Source organism: Eulemur rufifrons, chromosome 4 (genome assembly GCF_041146395.1).
Source record: "Eulemur rufifrons isolate Redbay chromosome 4, OSU_ERuf_1, whole genome shotgun sequence".
Lineage (NCBI taxonomy): Eukaryota > Metazoa > Chordata > Mammalia > Primates > Lemuridae > Eulemur > Eulemur rufifrons.
The window spans coordinates 26,861,817-26,883,991 of NC_090986.1; the positions used below are offsets into that span (position 1 = coordinate 26,861,817).

General features: G+C 36.2%; 1 protein-coding gene across 1 annotated transcript in view; it reads right to left on the reverse strand.

The window, feature by feature from the left end:
- GPC6 (glypican 6) overlaps positions 1-22,175 on the reverse strand; it is a 1,073,132-nt gene that overhangs the window by 783,245 nt on the left and 267,712 nt on the right. The window contains exon 2 of the mRNA XM_069467100.1: positions 7,779-7,937. Within this exon, the coding sequence (XP_069323201.1) occupies positions 7,779-7,937 (159 nt within the window). The remainder of the gene's footprint in view (positions 1-7,778; positions 7,938-22,175) is intronic.

Sequence of the window (22,175 nt, forward strand, 5' to 3'; positions counted from 1 at the left end):
ATGCTATTCTTATGGCTTTACCATCTTATTTGTTTGGAGAAAGGAAATCTTATATCGGCTCAGTGGAGGAGGAAGGAGGGTTTTTATTTCAATTTCTTATCACTAAGGAAAATCAAGAATCTCTTAATACCAAATCCCAGTTAGAGAGTGTGCGACTTCTACTGTCTTTGCCAGAGCACATCAGACCTTACTGGAGATAGTGCCTTTACTGGCCTTACACACGCTCTGCAGTTGAACCAGTCTACACTGAACTACTGTGTTCTCAGGTCAGAAGACAAAAACATTTCCAGGGAGTTCTAATTTACACCCCCATTAAATATTTTTCTTGATTTTCATTAAAATAAGAAAATCAGTTTTCTCTATTCAGTGGCAGATCAATTTAACTTAAATAAAATTTCTCCCGTAATTTACCCATACTTACTCAAAGGATTAGTGAGCCTCTGTCAGAGAATAGATACTTGTCTGCTCATTAACATTCATGACCAAGAACCCTTCTGGTAGGGCTGGTTGCAGAGTCTGATAGAGCAATACTTAAAAGAAATTGGCTTGTCTGTGAAACAGCTGCTCAGCAAAGCCACCATGCAAGGGAATTGGTGATAATAAGATGATACTATTACAACTACACTGGGAGCATAATGTATTTTAAGTTACTATGCAGTGTATGTGGTAGGGGGTTAAGAATTAGGAAAAGACGTAGTCCATGACAGAAGCCACAGAGCTGCTGATTATCTGTGTGTATCTTTAGTTTTGAAGGGTCTGTCAAAGTCCAAAGGAAGAGAATGAGAGAAAGAGAAAGAGAGAGAGAGAGAGAGAAGGGAGAGAGAGAGAGAAAGGGGGAGGCAAACTGCAGTTGTACAAAGATCTGGGTTCGACATGTACTGCATTTAAAGGATCCCCTACCATGGATCATCTATTTTAGCATTGTACAAACGCAAGGCATTTGTGATTTATAAACCCATTCACTGGCTCTATCGAAGCCAAATCCCTGGTTAGCTGATTTTTATTTTTGGAAGATCTGCCCTTTGGGAAAATCGACAGATTATTTTCCAATGCCATTGATACTGTTTCTCTAATTTCTAAAACTTAGTCCAGCACATTCTGATTTCAAGAGGCATGTCTTTCAGGTGGGAATTACAAAGGTGGTGGCTGGGCAGACCTAAAGGAGGCATTATGACTTTTAAGCATGACTAAATCATAACCCTTAGGAATTGCAGTTAACTTGTTATTCTAGACAATGATTTAGGGCATCAGTAACATAATAAATGAAAATATTATATCTATTCTTGTAATAACAACACAGAAGTGTGTGTGTGGTTATGTGTGCATTTGTTAGTATGTTAGGATATGAGAAGTATAACAGGTATGTCTGTCTAACTGTGCTTTATTTAGAAAATAATTATTGTTCGTTTACTTCTAGGGAATCAGTTTTTTAAAAAAAAAAAAATGTGGCAAGTAAAACATTGTTTGAGAAGTAGCCAAATGAGTCCTTTGAGGGCCATGGTAGATTAGGATACAAAAATATTCACTTTCTTCCACCTCCACCCCCATAGGAGTAGTATAGTCTCCTGCCCCACTGATATTGGGAATTACCATGAGATTTGCGTTGGCCTATGGAGCCTGGGAAGACAGCATGCCATTTAGGCTTTAAGGGGTATTCTGACTCCACTTGTCTACCTTAGAGTCTCCAAAATCTACCAACAGAAGAGCATCCCCCAAGATAGAGTGTTGATCCCAAAAGAATAAGATACGTCTAGAGTGGACCAGACCAAATAAATAGCTTGTCAAGTCTAGTTGAGCACAACTTAAAACAGCCAACCCAAAGATGTGTTAAGGAGAAATAAACACCTCTTGTTTATGCCCTGAAATTTTGTGGTTGTTTGTTACAAAACAGTAGCAGGCTAAAGCAAGGAATTAAAAGTTTTGACAGCATATCTGCATAATAGATATGTACTACATGTCAATAAGTTAACATTGTTGGGAAAAATCAATAGTAAATATGTTTACATCATGTCCTATGGACTTTGTGGACATGTGTGCAAAGTCTGGTGCTCTGTCTCCTGCCACTTCTTTAATTATCACAATCCCAAGACATTGGTTAAGGGTGTTGAACTGTAAGCTCTTCTGAAAAATATTTTGCTGATGCCTCTAAATACAAAACTTTATTACTTTTGTTTTTTACAAGGGACTTCTACTTTAGGATAAAATATATTCTGCCTTCTTTTGTGATAGTTAAAGGAACAAATTACACTTGCTTCTCTCCAAAAGGTAAGCTCCTTGACAGGCAATGACTATATTTTAATTATTATTTGTCATCTTTTTATCACCTATACTCTTCGTTAAGTGCCTGCTATATGGTAAGTTCTGAATAAATGTTTTCAAGTTGAAATCACACACAAAAATAATATCACCCATGTGACAGGAAATATGATTCTACCACCATATGGAAAACTACTTAAGAGTGTTTTCCTTTTTAAATAAGTGTATTCTCTGAAAAGTTAGGCCAATATTTTAAAGAAGGCATTACATCACTGTCATCTCTACAGTATATAGATGAGAAATGATATTTAAAAAGAAAACACAAGCTGATTTGCAGTGTAAAAATATTATGCCAGTATATATAAATTATTTCCCATTCAGTACAATGGGTATTCTGAGGGTGTTACTACAGAGTAAGTCTTCATGGGGATGGAAATTACTGTTCACCTTTTTTATTTTGCTTTTAAAAACGTACTTGCTGCCAAAATCTCCGGATAAATGTATATCATTAAAATACATAAATAAAAGCCAGGAAGGAAAGTAAAATAATAAGACCGAGAAGAACATACTAAACAAAACACCTCATATGGAGCTCCAAATGTGAATAAATTTCAGCTCAAATAAATACAAAGGGAAAAAAATAACCAACATAAAATATTCCTTTAACTAAATTTTCCTGTCTCTGAATAATCCATATCACACAGTCACTCCTGAAGAATAGAGCATTAGTGCTGACATTAAGGTAGAAAACGGCTGGGCACAGTGGCTCACACCTATCATCCTAGCACTCTGGGAGGGTGAAGCAGGAGGATCGCTTGAGCTTACGAATTCATAAGCAAAAGTGAGACCCCTGTCTCCACTAAAAATAGAAAAATTAGCTGGGCATGGTGGCACACACCTGTAGTCCCAGCTACTTAGGAGGCTGAGGCAGGAGGATGGCTTGAGCCCATGAGTTTGAGGTTACAGTGAGCTAAGATGATGCCACCACACTCTACCCATGGTGACAAACCAAGACTCTGTCTAAAAAAAGAAATAAAAGTTAGAAACCATTAGGTTTTGTGTCATAAAAAGAATAAATAATATATCTTCATTTATTCAATAATATTTTTACAAAAAAACACCCATTCCCCTCTAATCAAGGGACAAATTCCAATTGAATACTATTCCTACCCTTTTAAAAAATATGGGTAGATTCTTTACCCACCAATATCACTATTGCCTTGTTAAAACAATATCAATAATTGTTTTCCATTGTCTAATCAAAACAAATAAAAGCTTAGTTAGAATTTCAACCAAATATCAACTTCCTATAACGTTACTATTTATAAATCTGATGTAAATGTTAGTTTACACTCTTGGTTTCCTCATTTTTGGTGGAAACTTGGCAAGTCATTCACCCTCTCTAGGCTCCAGGTTCCTTGGGAGCCAGACCACATTTAGGTGGGTAATATTCTTTCTTAAGAATTAAGAAACTCTTTCCCCTTTTTTCTGACAGTCATTTACACTTCCTCTCTACAATAACTGGGACAGGACATGTATGGGAGATAGAGGAATTTAGATGGTGTTGGCCATGATATGCCAAAACATCAGGGAACTGGGAAGCCCTGGAGAGATTATGGGCTAGAGGTGGCTGAGAGCAGGGATGCAGCAGTGCTCAGCTGGGACGGAGTCCTGACCCTGCCACTTTGTATCTGGGTGATGTCATACTGCAGTTTCCCCCTGCTAAATAGGGTTAAATCTATGAAGGGCAGGGGAACAGGGCCAGGTGCTGCCTCATTACTATTACTACTATTAATAACTGTGCTATTACTACTGTGTGTATGTTTGGTTTTTTCCTCCATTTCCCAGGATCCTGACACACAAACATGTTAGATGCATGATAGCAGTGGGGATTTAGACCCAGATGAAAATTGGACAGGTTGAACAATCACTAAACAAGATGATGCTAGGAAAATGAGTAGGTGTACAAAGATGACCCTCCTTTTGTCTGCATTTTTGTAGGATTTTATTGATGGCTGCCTGGGGTGTCTGGCCAAGGTGAGAAGTAAGGGAGCAATGTTGTGATCATTCTTCCAGGTGTACTTGGCTGGAGCTTCATTCACAATTTTAATCCCAGGGGAGCAACAGAAAAGCTGGGCTTGGCTACAGAGCATATTGAAAGCATTCTTGTATAGTACTAAGGGAAATTTTGCGGAGGCCAGGCCCCAGCCAAAATGTAAGGGGCTTTCAGGGGTATGTAATGAGAGCCAGAGGTGCAGATTTGGCCAGAGAAAGGTGAAGAACGCAAGCCAACAAACAAAAACCTTGTCAGACCCTTGGAGAAGTACCAGTGTCAAAAATATAAACCCTATTGTATAGACATCTATCATAGCACTTCAATTCCATGTTTAAACACTTTTTAAAGGCTTTGTATCTATAAGAAAATTCTCTGCCAAAGAATTAAAATTTCTGTCATTGATATTACATAGTTTTTTCAATTCCTTGCCTCTCAGTTACAAATACTAGGGCTTATGAGGTCATGGAGCAAAGTTTAGTGATTTAGAAAAGTTGGGGAAGAACACATTCAGGTTTAACTTCCTACCATCCAATGAGCATTTGTAATTTTACAGTGATTCTTCTAAATAGTACCAAAAATATTAATAAAAAACAGGGAAAGTAGGACAATAAATATTAATATAACAGGACTTTATGTGAAGTGTATTGGAATCTCAAGTTTTGAAACAGTCACCACTGTCACAAAATGAAAAGTTAAATGGAATCAAAACATTTCTGACATAATAAAGAAAGCAACAATCAGAGACTAATTATTAACGGTGATTGAATTTAGTCTCTCTGAATATAGTCTGGGCTGTATCACGTGTATCAGGTGCAATTTATATTGCTGGTGTACTTAATAAAAATAAGAAAGAAAGTCATCACCTTCTGATTTTAATTAAGCAGTGATTTTTCATATAATAAAGAACATATAACCAGCAAAGACATACAAAATCAAAATGACAAATCAAGACCTCTGAGAAATGGGAAGCAGAGGCAGAACCTCGGAATTGACAGTATGGATCAAGATACTTCAGCAATAATGCAAAGCAATCAACCAAATAGGAAGTTACTAGAAATAAACTCCAAGTCCTTCATAGCACCATTGGTTTTACGTGGAAAAATAAACTTAGAGGGCAACATTTCATAACTGATCCTAGAAAGTTCTTTTGTGCTCACACCAACTGATGATACTCATCAACAAATGCCATGAAGAAGTATTTAAAAAAAGGAAAAAATGGAAAACTACCCAAACAAATGTACCATCATTCATGGAAGGTGACTTAGCAGGATCACCTTGGAGGCATAAGATCATAAATCATACAATTGCATAACTGACCTCATGAAGCTACCCAATGAAAGGCCAGAAACTATGACAGTGATTTTCAAATTTATATATCTTTATTATCATTATTTTGGGACTGAGAACTTCAAAAGCTGAACTCACCAAAAACAAGCAAAAAAAAAAAAAAAGTAGCTGAACTCACCAGAATCATTATTTAGATATTTTTATATCATGTTTGGATCATATTTAGATATTTATATTAGATAGCTGAAAGCTTCCTTGAAGAAAAATCTTAATTTCTCTTCCATCCCAAACTAATGCAACTGCAATGAAATGCACTGTTTCTAAAGAATTCATCACCCCCCATGTCAGATCTAATCTTAGCAAAATCAATGTCCTGTCATACTGATTGACATCATACACCTAAGTACATTAGAACAATTTAAAACATACCTGTAAAAAGAGAGAAAGAAAGAGAGAGTGGTTTCTTTAATAAGATAAATGAGGTCTGGGATTAAGAATTGTAGACGTAAAGATATTAAAAGTTATTGATATGATAATACAAGATGTAGCTGGCTCAGTCTTGTTGAGTATCTTTACTTGTTTTAGAGAAAATCAACTCCCCCTAAAGCTACCAAACATTTACTATTTTTCTTAAAAGGAATATATATTATCTCCCATGAATACTGCCCTGGAATTATTTCAACATCACTTTGGAGTATAGCAATATAAAGGCACGAGAGTTGTTTTCCAAAGACATAGGTAAAAAGGTAAAACCCAGCAGCAGCTGATCACTCTCACCTGCTTTCTGTAAAAAATGACAAGATGTCTTAATCTGCCTCGATCTGAAGTGACAGACTACAGTCCCTCAAACACAGAGCCCTTTCAGGGGCTACTGAATGTCACTGGATTGGTAATCTGTCAATCAAGAGGAACCCCCAAGCACTTCCTAGTTGCATTTAAGGAAACAACATTCATAGCATCACTGCTAAATAAGAATTTATTTTCATATACATCCATGTAGAAAGCTATACACAAGGGAGAGGCAGAAAAAGAATGCTGAAGATGTTGAAACATACTTGCAGAAAAGATAAAGTCCCAATCACTTACATGGAAAATGTCACATCATCATGAGTACTGAAAACACTAGGCGGACCTGTCTTTTATAACCTGGAGAAGTGATTTAAAAGAAAGTGGTGCTGCTATAATGGTTTAAAGCAGCAATGAAGTGGAACATTTCACCTACTGCACAGAAAAGAAAAAAAAAAAGAAACAAAAACTTAGGCAAGTCTTTTCTAAACTGGCTCTGTGTGTACTGACTGAAGAGAGTGAAGACAATGAATAGCAGCTCTGTTGCTCTAGGACAACTTCGTATGACCAACGGGGCCCAAAGAAGGCTCACTACATTTTGTAAGCCTGATTTACAAGAAATCATAATAAAGTACATTAATTTCTTAGAGCACCAAAGATAACACACCATCTAAAAATATCAACTGTATTGTTATCATTATTGATACTGTTTTTAAAAAATCAGATTGCTTTTGAATTTTTTGTCTGAGGCTCTGATGAGAAAATTCAATGCTAAAATCCTAGTAATAATTACTTTTGCTCTTAGGGCTTTCTAATACAAAAATGTTTATTTAAGAAATAGATTATACAAATGAAGTTGATTGCTTATAATGAGGATATGAAAAGAGGGCCTAAACCTCTTTTGAGAATGCACAACTGCAGTGTAAAATGTGCTACATTATTGCAATGACAAATGCCAAAATAAAGGTGTTCATATCACTGACACTTAAGCCTGTCCACTTAAAAGTGATGTTATAATTCAAATAATCTTAAATGACACTTAATTTTTTTAAAGAAAATCCCCATATGAAAACTAAACACAAGCTATGGTGTGACAAAACCTGAATTAGAATCACTCTAATAATGAAAACTTGAGCTAAATCTTTAGAATAAATTTCATAGGCAAAGCACAAATGCAAAACAGTTCATTGTTAACTCAAGTTTTTCTAAGATATTACTATAAAAATAACATACTGTCAAGAAAGCTCATGCTTGTTTCCAAAAATAGACAATGCTATAAATGTTTAAGAGGAAAAGAAAAGCTCCCACTTAAAAAAATGTTTTTCATATAATACCAAGACTCTCATAGAAAAGTGCGCTTATAACAAAGTGAAGTGGAAATGATTTCACCTACCATCAAATTTCTTGTGCCTGGACACAAAAGTGGTGCGCACAAAATGGCTTGTCTCTTCCACAAGGTTTTCAAACTCGAGTTTGCTTTGTTGGCTCAACTTGTCTTCCATTTCTGTGGTGCAGCATGTGTATTCCTGAGGACAGATTCTTAAGTGTTCTCCTGAAACGAGAAGTTAAATGTCAGCATGGGATGCTAAGGAATTTTGGTCGATTTCAGAGATTTCACTTCTCTAACATTTCACTCAAATCCCGGGGTACTTGTTCCATCTACTCCTCCAGCCATCCCCATGAACTGTGTCTGGGTCTCAGCACAACAGTGTACTTAACATTCCAGACATCTGGTAGCTATAAGTTCAACCTGATATTTAGAGTCTGTTACCCATCATATAAGTGAAAGTGCATTAGAAAACATCAAAAGATCATAATATTTTTCCCATTTTTATTTGAAATGCACGAAGTAACACCACCTGACAAGAGATGTATTAGAGTTGCAAGTGTGCTTGTCTTTGGAAACCTCAAGTTAGGCAAAAGACATCTAGTCCCATCACCACAGTCTGTTAGATAGCAAGAGCAAGATAAGATGGCAATAATCACTTGTGCTCTCCTTCTGCTGGTTTGTCTCTGAGAATGCATCAGCTTTTCTCTAGGTCAAAGTGAGTGTTTTTAATGGCAGGTCTCATGTGCCACACTCTGTCAGCTGACATTTCTTGTCAGACAGAAAACATTCTCCTGAAAGGAGGAAGTCACTGACAGGTTTAATTAATGGTTATGTTATATGGAAACATAGACTAAAAGGAATAAAAATCTTGTATTTAATTCAACAGATTTATCTCTTGATATACCAGGACATTTCTTTTGCCAATATTGCTTTCTTTAGTGCTACTTGCAAGTAGAAGCCAATCGTTTGCTTCATGAAATTAAAATGCTCTGTTATTGCATAAAATGTGAATTTCCAATTGATGCAGCTCAGTTAGTGTCAAAAATGTTTATCAGAGCCTGTGGAGGGAGGAATGAAAATCCACCCAACGTCTTGCTAAATAAAACCAACAAATTGCCCCTGCGATTAAAGTCTCTGCAAGACACCAAAAACCAAATGAACAAAGTACTTGACGCTGTGATTAAATTCATTTACAATGTTTAACAGCACTTATAAAAGTATGCCCTGTGACCTCGTGCAAAATATGGGGTGTCTCAGGATTTCTCGTGTAGTTTGATGCTTAAGCTCCTCCTTAAAACAACAGCAGAATAAAAAAATGATTACAAGTATGTATTAAAGTCAGATTGTATATAATCCCTAGAACAAAAGGAGATCATAAAATTTTATATTTTTTAAAAAGAAAGAAAATGCATCAATCTTACGAATGATAAACATTAAATTCAGGTCAATAATTCCCTCCTAGGAGGGATTAGGATTTGAGAGACATGATCAAATGCCTTTTTCTGTAATCTTTTATTTCTTAAGTTGTTTGAAGGATACATAGTGTTTATTATATTGTCTTCCATTTTTCTGTAGAATTAAAATATTTTATAATAAAAACTTGAAACATATCACAAAAAAGCAATAGTCACTATAGTTTTGCTAGAGAGGAAGGCAGGGGGTAGATACGAAGAAAGAAAAAACAAGCTGCCCTTGACATTCAGAAGCCCGGCTGGCGCTCACAGTCTCATGTTCCACGTAAACAATCTCACGGAACAACAATAAGATTACTCTGAGACCATGATGAACTGAGACCAAACAAGGCCACTTCATAATTTTGTCTAAGTACAGAAAACAAGGTCACTGTGTCATCCAAAAAGTATCAAACACCTCCTCTCTTGGCCAACAGGATGAACTGGTACTTTTGTACAATTTATAGATTTCTTCTCTCCCATCTTGTTGGTAAGATTTATGGAGATACTTTATTACAGAATTACCTTATTATAGAATTACCCCTGCTTTATGACAGCTCCCAATCCAGGATAAACCCCCGATTATTTGTACCCTCCCCCAAATCATCCAACCCAAACCTATATCCTATAATAGATTTTTTCTAAGACCGCCTTACTGAGACTTGGTTCTCCATGGTATATTTTTGATCCTGCAATGAGTGATAACCAAACTTGTTCAACTACAGGCATGATTTTGATCATCTTTGATTTGAGGGTTTTTACAGTATCAAAATGGGGAGACACAGAACAATGTGAATTGCAAAATTCTTCCCAAGGTGATTCTGATACCCACACCTCACTGAGAAGCATGGTTCTAGAGCTCAAGACACTGGAAAGGAGTATGACTTTTTCAAAAGCAAATGGTCCACAAATCACTAATTTTCTTTTTATAAAATATCAAGTACAACTGATAAAGACAAAATAAAAATTCCACAGACAAAAATCTCTAAGTGTTCTGATGACTTTTATATTGTCATTCAAGATTTTCCTCAATAAAAAAATATTATAAAGGTTCTGATCATGTTTTCTTTTTTCATATCCATGGGTATTTAAAAAATAGAACATCCAGTGGTAGAGTTAGTTGCATTTTATGTAGAAATAGATGATAAGGACAGTGAATAAAGTGAAAATATTTCCAGAAGGAAACATACCAAATTCGTCAGCAGCGTACTCAGTACTGGGTTTAGTGAATATCGCCCAGATAGCAGGTGACTTTATCAGTTCCTTTAACTCTACTTTGGTTAATGTTTTTCTGTGGCTCTCAGTTAATTCTTTCATTTCTTTTTTAGGATTATAGTGGAAGCCCTTGCTTTTTCATCGTCTGGCTATTTGAATAATGCTTTTCATTTTCAATCACCTTCAGAAAGTTTAGGCAGCAAACACTGGCTGATTCTAGCTTAGTTGTATCCACGGTCTAGGGCACATAACTATCATATGAATCAATGTCATTGATTTAAATTATTTCCCTATCCTGCCACTTTCTCTCTCCATGCTTGCCTGTCTCTTCTCTGTCTCTTCACCTCTCTAGTTTTCTCCTTGCCAGGGACCCATATAAAGGAAGAGAAATGAGTTGAATTGTTAAGAACACTTCCAGCTCTATGAACAACCTAATAATGCATTAAATTAGTAAGGCAGCCTCTTACATATGCCTCCATGAGCCTACACCTCCACACACACACACACACACACACACACACCCCCTACACAAAAGACTTTTTGTTTCAAGTTGTCCCACTTTCAGTGTCTTACATTTTATGTGACATAAAATATGGATTTTCTTAAAGTGATTAGAGATTATAATGCTTCTCATCAGATCCAATTTCATGAATATAAATCCATGGGTTTTCTTCTATAAATATCCCAAATACAACTATTTCCCTCAGGACATAAAATGTATATTTTCTTTTGGTTAGTTTTTCACCAAAAGTCCCATGTTTTTTGTTACAAGCTCAATTTGAATGATTCGGAAGCACAATGCAGCTGTGACATATTATGCTAAATCTTGAGATTTCTTTGAAATGTTATTTGTGCATAATAGAGTAGGAAATGGAGCACAGGGAAACAAGAAATAGAGTAGAGGGATTTAAACATTGGTTTATAACAGATTAGAGAAAGGAACATTCTGCAAAGTTGTTAATACTAAACATCCCTTCAATGTGGCTACCGAGACGGGATTTTTGACCTTCAATGACTGCATAAGTAGTCTTGGGGCTATTGTTTTCCAAATATATAAGCCTGATATAGAAGAATTAGAAGAATTAGAGATTAGAAGAATTTGGATTTGAAGAATTAGAAGAAGTGGATTTGAGCCTGTGTCTTGCCCTTCCCAGAAGTTTCTAGCTACTTACTACTTAGAAGGAAAACAAGTATCTAGACACCAGGATCACCCTGTCAGCTTAACAGTGAACCAGGTCCACGGCCACTTCAGCTTTGTTCATCTAAACGTAGACAGGGCCAGTGGTTCATTACGTTTCCACACAGGCTGGGTGTTCCTTAAGTTGCAGGTGGCCTCACGCCCAAAGAATACAGACTACTTTTCATTCTGCAGACTGCATTTCATTACTCTTCCTTCACTCGATATGAAAGTCCTAGTCACTTTTTAAAATTATCATTGTCTTTTACTTTATTATTTGAGACTTTTTAAATAACACATTAGCCATACCTCTGCTAGTTTAAGTTCTTTAATTTAATCTTTCTAATGTGATATATCAGTAACAAAGTAATATGGGTATTAAAATCAGACATATTGTGATTTGATCTTAGCACTCAGTAGCTATGTGATGCTAGAGCAAGTTGCGTAACTTCTCAAAATTTTTTACCTATATAAATGGAAATAATGATGACAAGTTAGGGGATAATGCAGGGAAAAGGTAAATCCCAGTGCCTAGAAAATGTTCACTAAAGTACATATTTTAATTTTATGAACTAAAATATGAAATATATCTAAGTACTGATTGAGAGGTGTTATGAGAAAATGATGACAAATGTTATCTTTTGCTATTAAAAAATTCTAATGGATAAGCAAAAGAACAAAAGTTCTACATTTGCAAACAGAAAATGACTTGGTAAAAAGAAATAGATTTCTTCAAAAATATATACTTGTATCTCATCATCACTGGAGTTGATAACTATTTATTTGATGGCAACAAAGAATAATTCATTGCATATTCATGCTATCTTAATTCTTCCCAAAATTTTGGGGAATACATACAAACTAATTGTAGTAGACGCAAGAAGAGTTCTCACCATTTTCAAAATTTTGCCAGATATGTATGTTAAATTGACAAGAATTATCCATCTATTTGAAGGTATATAACCTCTTCATATTATGGCAAAGAAGCAGAAAGGTTTAGCAGGATCAAGTAATTCATAGTTGCATCATATGTCTTAATGCCTCTAAGCTATAGTAACAGCAAACTTGTGTGAAAACTTCCTAGAAAGAAAATACACACAGGTGTTGGGAGCAATGGTGGTATCTCCACCAAATTTTGACATCACTAAGTCTGGGTAGGTGTGATTCATTATTATCACTCATTCAGAAAGGCCTATTAGTTAAACAGTTACTCCTTATAAGGAATATGTTGGATATGCTTAGGAAAAAAATGACAAATTGATAAAATGAAAATGTTGGTGCCTAATTGTGTAATACTGCCTTGAGTTTTTTACTTTAAAAGGTTTCAGTATAAACACTGGGATGCATGTGTGTATATAAACTTTAATCTACACCTTTAGGGGCAGTTAGTGTCTAGAGTACCCCAAAGAGGAATCCATACTCTTGGAGTGTCTACAGTAAGCTTTCACACATTATTATTTAAATCAATGCCAGGATTTTTAATTGCCATAAGAGAGGTTAGAAATAAATGCTCATAGATGAAATGAGTGTTGTTCAAAATGTGGGACTGGCAGCATTATTCACAATAACCAGAAGGTGAAAATACCCAAAATGTCTAACCATAGGTGAATGGATAAAAAACTTGTGGTATATATAAAAGAGAATACGATTCAGCCTAACAAAACAATGAAACACTGACACATATTACAGCATGGACATTATGCTAAGCAAAATAAGCCATCACCATCAAATTGGTTTCACTGATCATCACCTAAGAGCACATTTAGGAATAGCATTGATTGGGTGTCGGACAGATGTAGGTGGGGGAGGGGATGGGTGTATACATACATAATGAGTGTGACGTGCACTGTCTAGGGCATGGACACGTTTGACGCTCTGAATCGGGGGAGGGGGCAAGGGCAATATACGTAACCTAAACTTTTGTACCCCCACAATATGCTGAAATAAGAATAAAAAAAAAGAAAAGAAAAAAAAATACTGCAAGATTCCACTTATATGAGATACCTAGAGTAGTCAAATTCATGGGGACAAAAAGTAGAATGGTGGTTAGCAAGGGCTGGAGGGAGGGGAAATGAGGAGTTCTTGTTTAATGATTATGGAATTTAAGTTTGAAAAGATGAAAAAGTTCTAGAGATGAATAATGGTGATGATTATACAGTATGAATATACTTGATGCCATCAAACTATACACTGTAAAATGGCAAAAATGCTAATTTTATGTTATGTATACTTTACCACAACAAAAAAAAAAAGTTAAAAAAAAATGGGGTTGGCCAAAAAAGATTTATAGTCTCTCCTCCAACTTCATTAATGAAGCCTGAGAATTGTGCAAGGCTAGCAACCTAATCCCTTGACCTAACATGCTAGTTTCGTGTTCCCACACCACCCAGGGAGACACTGACATCACCAGAACTTGGAAGAATCCTGATGTTGGAAGATCACTGAGTCAACCTTGGAGTAAGTAAATCTTTCATGCAGAGTGCTTGTGAGAGTGTGAGGGAGAGACACTGTGATGTTCCTAAACATACAGGCTCAGGGAACATGACTGGCTTGGAGCCTGCTAGCAAGTAGATGTCTGAAAGTGTGGTTGAAGTTACCCTGAGCCTTGCTTTCTTTTTAACATGCTACTAGACAGGAAAGTAGTGGGGGAACTGAAGCATTGACGTGCAGCTTCTCTCTCCTGCTAACCTGAGGCCACAGATATTCACCAAAACAACCCGATAATTTTGAAGGGTCAGAGAGGCTTAGGAAAATTTGTTCTGCTTGGGTTTAACTTTCTTTTTCCCTAAGACAGGCATCTATCTACGAACCATGGTGTCTGGGTCAAATCCAGTCCATCACCTGTTTTTGTAGCACCTGTGAGCAATGGTTAGGGTGAAAAAAAAATCAAAGGAATACTTTGTGCTATATGAAAGTTTATGAAATTCAAATTTAAGTGTCCATAAAGTTTTATCAGAACACAGCCATGCCCATTTGTTTATGAATTGTCTATGACTGCTTTGGTATTAGAACAGTGGAAAACATGTGGCCTGCGCTGCCTGAAATATTTATTTTCTGAAATCATACATAACAGCTACTTTGCTATATGAAGAAACCAGCTCTAACCCTTTCTGTTCTAACTTCTCCAAATAGCAAGATTATGAAACATTTCTCAGCTAAAATACTTTCTGGTACTTACAAGTATTTGATATAATAATGGAATTATTCCAAAGTTGCAACTTATGAAGGAAGAGAAAATGCTGTCCTTTAAAAGTTCCCACTCACACTCCCTTCTCAAATTGCTTTAATTGCTTCATAATATGTATGAGACATAATTAGATACAGAATTGAGTTCAACTGGAGAGGAGCTAGATACCTCCAGGCCCACTAATAACAGAGAAGATCAGGATAAGATACCATAAATGTAGAAAATGTGGACCTGAAACTATGATCACTGTACCTTCATTCATCATATATTTATTGGAAACATTCTATGGGCAAATCATTGTGATACATTCACGTCCAGCAAGATCAGACACAGGGCCATGGAACTGTGATTACACAAGTTGATGCTTTCTTAGGGCATCTAAAGTAAATGCTGGTGAATTCCCTGGGTCTCTGCATTTTTACAGAGCTCCTCACATGCTCTAAAGTCCATAAGAGAGACTGTAGATGTGAAAAAAGGGAAAGTTCTACCAGAAAGTTGCAGAATGATCTTGGGGACACACAATCAGGCCATAAATTGTCATCTGTTTCCCAAGAAAGAAGAGATGGGGCAGTTCCTCTCTCTCCATGCCTCTTTCAACTACGTGTTGCTCTCTACAATATATTTTCAAAAATGCCCTCCCAGGTGTTCATTCTCCCTCCAAGATGCTGAGGTGACAGCAGAAATGGGATTCTGCCAGATCCCACCCGCTCCAGGGATGACCCTGGGTCTGAAAACCTCCAGGAATAGACTTGGTGAGTGGCATGGTGGGAAAGAGCAGGAGACAGGAGGACCTCATTAGCTGTACAAGCCAGCCTCCACAGGTCCGCTGTCACAGGCTCTCTGTCCCCTCAGGTGACACTCAGGGACCTTGGGATGCACATCCCAAACAAACAAACAACAGAAATGAAATACCCAGAATGAGTCACATTTCACAGACTACAGCCATTCACACTCTTGGCTTTTACAGAGCTTTAGCAAGGGGAAGGAAATTACTACCTTTTCCCTGCCCTAGGAGGTAGGTAGAAAATAAAAAAATAAAACATGGAAAGGAGATCTCACAAAACAGCTTCAATTTCTCAACTTCCAAATTCCATTTGCTCAGAGTGCAATATTGATTTCAGACTTGGCCCTCTTCAGAGCGAGCAGTCTTTGTCAAAGTTCTCCCATCCTCCAGCTACTGAAATCCCCACAGTCAATTAGCATGTCTAATAGCAAGCTACCTTGTCTCCCCAGCATTTGATATGCCTCCTCAAATAACCATTCAGCTTGTTCATCTGTGCCTAGGAAGCTGACTGGAGCAAAGAATCTAAGGAAACAGGTGTAGGGAAGTAAAATATTCTGGAATAAGTTAACTTTTAGCTAGAATTTCTGATAGCTAAGATAATTTAAATTGCAGTTAATAAACCTGGACTGTTTTTAGTCTCATAAAGTTCCTATACAAGCTAATCAAGAGTGGCAGAACATAGAGAAGAGAAGCAGCATTTTAAAAAATTTATGTTCCAGTTCATTTCCTTAAAGTTCAAATTCCCCAAACCTGCAAATAAGCACTTTTTCAACATTTTTTAGTGTACACTTCTAATAAATGATCCTTTCATATCTTTAAGGGCTGCTCTTGTTTAGTAAAGTTGTTCAGCACCACAATCAGAAATGTTCAAACTTTTCCACAAGTTTTAGGAAATTCAATTAACACTCTACTTCAGGGGCTCTTATCATTCGAACAACCTATATTGTCATCTTTGATGATGTCAATTTTCTGATAAAGACTTTAAAGCCTAATTCTTGTAGTTCTAAAATTTTCACTCTGCATGTTGCAAAAATGACCTCTTTAAATGGAACCAATTAGTTAATTGTTTGAGTCAATTCCAACGGTTGTGCAGAGAGAATTTCAAGCATTCCGCTCTTCGTAACACAGAAGAACATCCATAGTTCTTCTACCAGTGTTTCTGGTCTTTACCATTTGGTAGACTTTTCTATTTCAGAGAAGCTGACTGGTTGGGGGTGGGGATGAGCATAGAAGAAGGTGTGATCTGTGATCGGAATGAACAAGGAACTAAGTGTATGGGAGTGGGGAGTGGGCAGTGCTTGAAGGGAAAAATCATCTGGAGTGAGAAAAGCTATCTTTCCTTTTCCTCTAACTTTGGCCCTGGTATGTTATAAAATCACTAACCTTGTAATTACTTAGATCATTTTTAAATAGGTTTCCCTAAATGTGCACAACTAATTTAATTTATACAAGGAAAACTTTTAGACATTTAAAAGCACTGCCTGAACACAAAAGGTAATCGGGAATTTGTATGCATAGCTACACACACATACACACACACACACACACACACACACTTATTTCCCCGCATTACTTTTTAGAAATAACACATAGGAAGATCTCAGAAGATCTCAACAATTTGAATAGCCGTTACTTTGCTTATTCTATGTAGGAAGCAGTTCAGCAAAATTGTGGTTGTACATTATAGGGACAATAGCACATCTTAACAGCAATGTGATTCCACGATCCAAAGTATGCAATGACCCATCCTTGTAACCACTGTAACCTGTGACAAGGCTCACTTAGGCACAGCAGTAAACTTTTTGGGGGCACCATGGGATATTTTAAATTTTCAAGGGAAATTCAACATCTGTAGTCAACTGCACAGACTACTTGTTGAGGGTACTTCACAGTTTCAACATTTAATTGTACTATATATCCTTTCAATGGCATCATAACTTTATAAAACAACGTTTTGCCTTAATTCCATTTCACTAGAAGCATGTAAAAATTTACTGTGGAGCAAAATGACAGTGGTGGTGTCCAAACTGATCTAAGGTTTGAGAAGTTGTGTTCTACCCATTGGTAAATACTTGTGACTATGTAAGAATTAAATAAATTTTTCTTACAATGTGTATGTATTATGCTTAAAATGGTTACTAAGTTCTTTAGGATACAAATAGTCAATTGTTTAAAATTAACAATAAATGAAATGGTTAGCACTTCTTGCGTCAGTTATCATGGAAAAATTATTAAAAATCATTAAGACATTGTAATAGATTTGTGTAAATCTGGCTAGGTTATAGCACCCAGTAATTTAATCAAGCAGTAATCAAGGTGTTGCTGTGAAAGTCTTTTGTAGATGTGGTTTACATACACTATCAGTTGATTTTAAGTGAAGGAGATTACCCTCAAAATGTGAGTAGGCCTTACCCAATCAGTTGAAAGACCTTGTGAGCAAAAACTGAGATATCCTCAGGAAGAAGAAATCCTTCTTCAAGATTGTATATCAACTCTTGCCTAAGTTTTCAGCCTGCCAGTCTGCCCTGCAGATTTCAGCCTTGCCAGCCTCACAGTCTCACATCACATGAGCCAATGCCTTGAAACAAACCTTTCTTTCTCTCTCATACATATAAATTTAAATGTAAATATATATATGTATATTTATATACAATGGGTTCTGTTTCTCTGAAGAACTTTGACTGATATCGACAATTATTGCTCCATAAACAGAATATTTGGGAACATCTGCACTAACTGGCTCTGTTGTACCCAAGTAGATCTAGAAGGGCACTCAAAACAATTGCCTATAATTATCTGTTTAACCCGAAGTTTAGGACTGTTGCTTATTATTTTTATTCTCCTCTCAGTGTCTATGAATCTCAGTATTTGAGATATTATAAATGAACTCAATGTTATTGTGTTGGAAAATCTTTAACTAGCTCTCCAGTTTTGAAGAGAAGTCTTAATTTAAAAGGGATATCCTTTCCAATATAATTTCCAAATTATACCAATTTCCTTGGTGTAAATACTCCTAATATGGCTGATTTCTAGTTACCAACATTATGTTACTCAATGTTGAGATGTGGGAAGAGGTGCAGTAGCATCCACTGTATAGCATTTGCTCCATACAGATATAACAGACATCAAGAGATTAACTAATGATAAAAAAAATTAGTAAGTGATGAGGTTTTGGTATTTATTATTTTTGTTTTAGTGTAATTTATTTAATTCTAAATTTATAAAATTTAAAATTTATTAATGGCTATGCTTAGTAAGAGTTTCACAAAATTCCTGAAAATTTCACAATCATTTTTCACAAGCCATTGTGCACCAGATCTAGCAAACCACCACATGGAAATAAAACCATTGTAAATCATTCATTGGCATCTTCTTTTACTTGGTTGAATCTCAAATCCAATAGAAAAGCCCCTTATCTACCAGAGTCTGCCATTTCCACTGCCCACATAGAGATCTGTGTGTCAAACCCCTATTTGCTTTAGAGGAAAATCAGTTCCTCACAGTCATTTGTGACTGCTGGAGTGCAGTAAATAATTCCCCAAATAGAGCTGAGGAGGAGTAGAATAGGGCAGTTGTTTTAGGAATGGTGGAGAGTGGGGACCATGGCTTTACTGTGTGCTTAAATTTCACCACCTGTCACAAGAAGGGGTATCATCATGGCAAGGCGAACCAAGGTGACTAGCCCAGGTTTTTCAATTTTCATTCTCAGACTGTTGCTTCTATTCTGGGACCCAGAACACAGACGAGCGAGAAGTTGTCACTCTATGCTACTGTTATGACAGGTCTAAGGTTGAATATTCCACAGCCATCTGCTCATGCCCACTGCTATTATACCCCAAACCAGTAATTACGAGCTCTGACTCATTTGCCTTCGTAGTGCTCGCGGCTTCAGCATAGGTCTTGGCAGAGGTTCTGTAATAAATGTTAAATTGATTCTTCTCGCTTTCTTGACTCATTTATTCATTGATTCACTCATTCAGTTACCACTCAATAACACACAGGCAATGGGTTTGGTACTATGCTTGGTGATAAAGAGTAAAAAGAGACTCTATGCTTAAGGAGTTACAAGCATGGCATGGAAAGATGCATTTGTGTGTTAAGCTCCATCCTATAGATTAGCAAAAGTTCTATACCACCAAGTAATTCTGGACTTCCACATACCTTCCAGACTCTGATGCCTTTGATGGCCATTAGAAGGTCAGTGTTAATTACAAGGGCACTTCGGAACTCTGCCTTCTTGATTTCTTGGCAAATAGTGGTGTTGCCTACCACTTTAAGTTTCAGTACCAGCTGTGAACATGCACATGGAGGTTTCACCTGTTTCACTTTGCCCTGGCTCAAGTGTCTTTTAAACTGCAGGACCTGAAAATACTTAGCAGGTGACTACCAGCATTCAAGTTCAAAACAGAATAGCTTATCACAGAGTTCATCATATGAATTAAGGATATTTCCTGTGAATGTTTTGTTACAGTTGTATATATTACATGTACATTAGGTTACAATACACAATGTGTTTCTTATGGTAGGTTGTAGGCTAATAGTTTGGAAGCCAAAGTTTGATATTTTGTGTAAACAGTGATAAAAAGGGCAAAGATCCCACTTACTAATGCATAACTGTGAACCTATAAATAATCAATACTTACTTAGATAGGTTTGGCTTATTTTATGCATGTTTTCTTCTTCAATGCTATCAAGATGTCATCCCTGGAAGTCTTAAGGATAGCTACATCTTTACTATGCTTCCTACAAAATATTTTGCAGGTTTATTTTCCACTTGTCATTCACAAACATATTGTTTATAGCCTCCCCAGAAGGGAGGCTAATTGCTAACCCAAAACAGCAAAATTTAAGTAGCATTCATAAATATATTGCAAATTTCAGATCTGCTCACAATTCATTTGACGTAAGAGTTGCCAAAAATTTCATATTCAAATGTCCAAAGATGTATTTAATCCTACAGACTGAATGGTATCTTCCCTGAATATCTTTTTCCTTTTCCCATGTGTCATCTTTATGGGTGGATTTGGTTAGATCCAGTTAAGCTGCCACAACACTGCTGCCAAACCCTGGCAAACAACAATTCACCAGCTTCCCGTGACCTTCTGCAACTCAGCTGACCAGAGATGCTGACTTATGTCTTTTGCTTTCTGTGACCCACATTGCATAAATCAAACCACTGCCTCCTACAAATTCACCCACAGATGATCAATTTCAAGTTTATTGCAGCTGTAATCCTACACCTGTCTTTGCTTACTCAACGATAGCTATTTTTACAATTGAATTTGGTGATCCTGTTGTGATATACAATAAACCAATTTACAAAGTGCTTGTTTTTGACCCTGATAGCAGCAGATCAGCATTCTTACTAAATTATATGACAGCTCACTTGAGAATTTTAGGATTTACTGTTCAGAGCCCAATAGCTGTAAACTAGTTTAGACCAATTCAGTAAAGGGGCCAAGTCTGGGTGAGAGTGATTAAAAACCTAATCAAATTGAACTGCATGTAAGACTTTATGAAAAATTATTTTTATTCCCCATAAAATACTTCAATTTTAGTAGGCATCTGTAAAAGCATGACTACAACACTGATCATATAATATAAAGTAATAAAAGGCAAAGTATCTAGAAATGTTACAAGATATATGGTACAGTCTATAAATGTATATTTCTTTAATTATCTGCCTCCATGACAATGAAATCCCATAATATCCAACCTTTTATAACTCATAGAGCCATTAATTTATAATAATTACTTTAATTCCCACTAATCATTTAAGATGGATGCCCACAGGTAAATATCACTCAGTCTCTATTTCACAGGTGAGGGATGGGAGGCCTCCAAAAATGAAAAAGAGCTCTCCCCTGGCATCGCTTTTACAATTAATAAAGGGCAAGAGGTCTCTTTCTAAAATTTGTGTATAGGGACCTAGAGTTTAAAATGATACCACTCCAAGTGCTATAATAAATTCTAGCATCCAACCTGGGGCTTTAAAATGTCAGTGTTCAGGTGACAGCAGTATGGTCAAGTACTATCATTAAATAATTTGTGTGATTAAAGCTCAGCCATGGTTTTAAACCAAGAGGAGCAGAGAACCTCCGAAGAGACAGGAACAAAGACTCATGAAATTAAAGCACACATCGCATACATTTAAAAGGGAAGTGAAAGGCCAAATTAAATTTTAAAGAACACACTGCATAAAGAAGAAGATTGAAAAATACCTTTACATTGAACACACACACAAAAGGTATCTATGTCAGGCGATGGATATGTTAATTTGCTTGGCTATACTAATTATTTTACTTGGTATATGTGTATCCAAATATCATATTGCATAGCTTAAATATATACAATTAACAAAAACAAATCTCTAAATGGATTTAAAAAAGAAATACTTTTGTTTTTTCTTTAATTTAAAAAACTCAATAGGAATAAAGACTCAATATTATGGGGATACTACAAATAATCATAGCTTTTCTTTCATCTTTATCATGTTCCACTTTTTTCTTTGGGATATATTTCTTAAGATTGTCCTCAAAGGAAGCAGAATAAACAGTTATGTATATACTATAATGCTGCTGAAAACCACATGTATCCCTGCTTTTACCCAGTATTTATATCCAAATATGCAAAGTAACTGATTAAG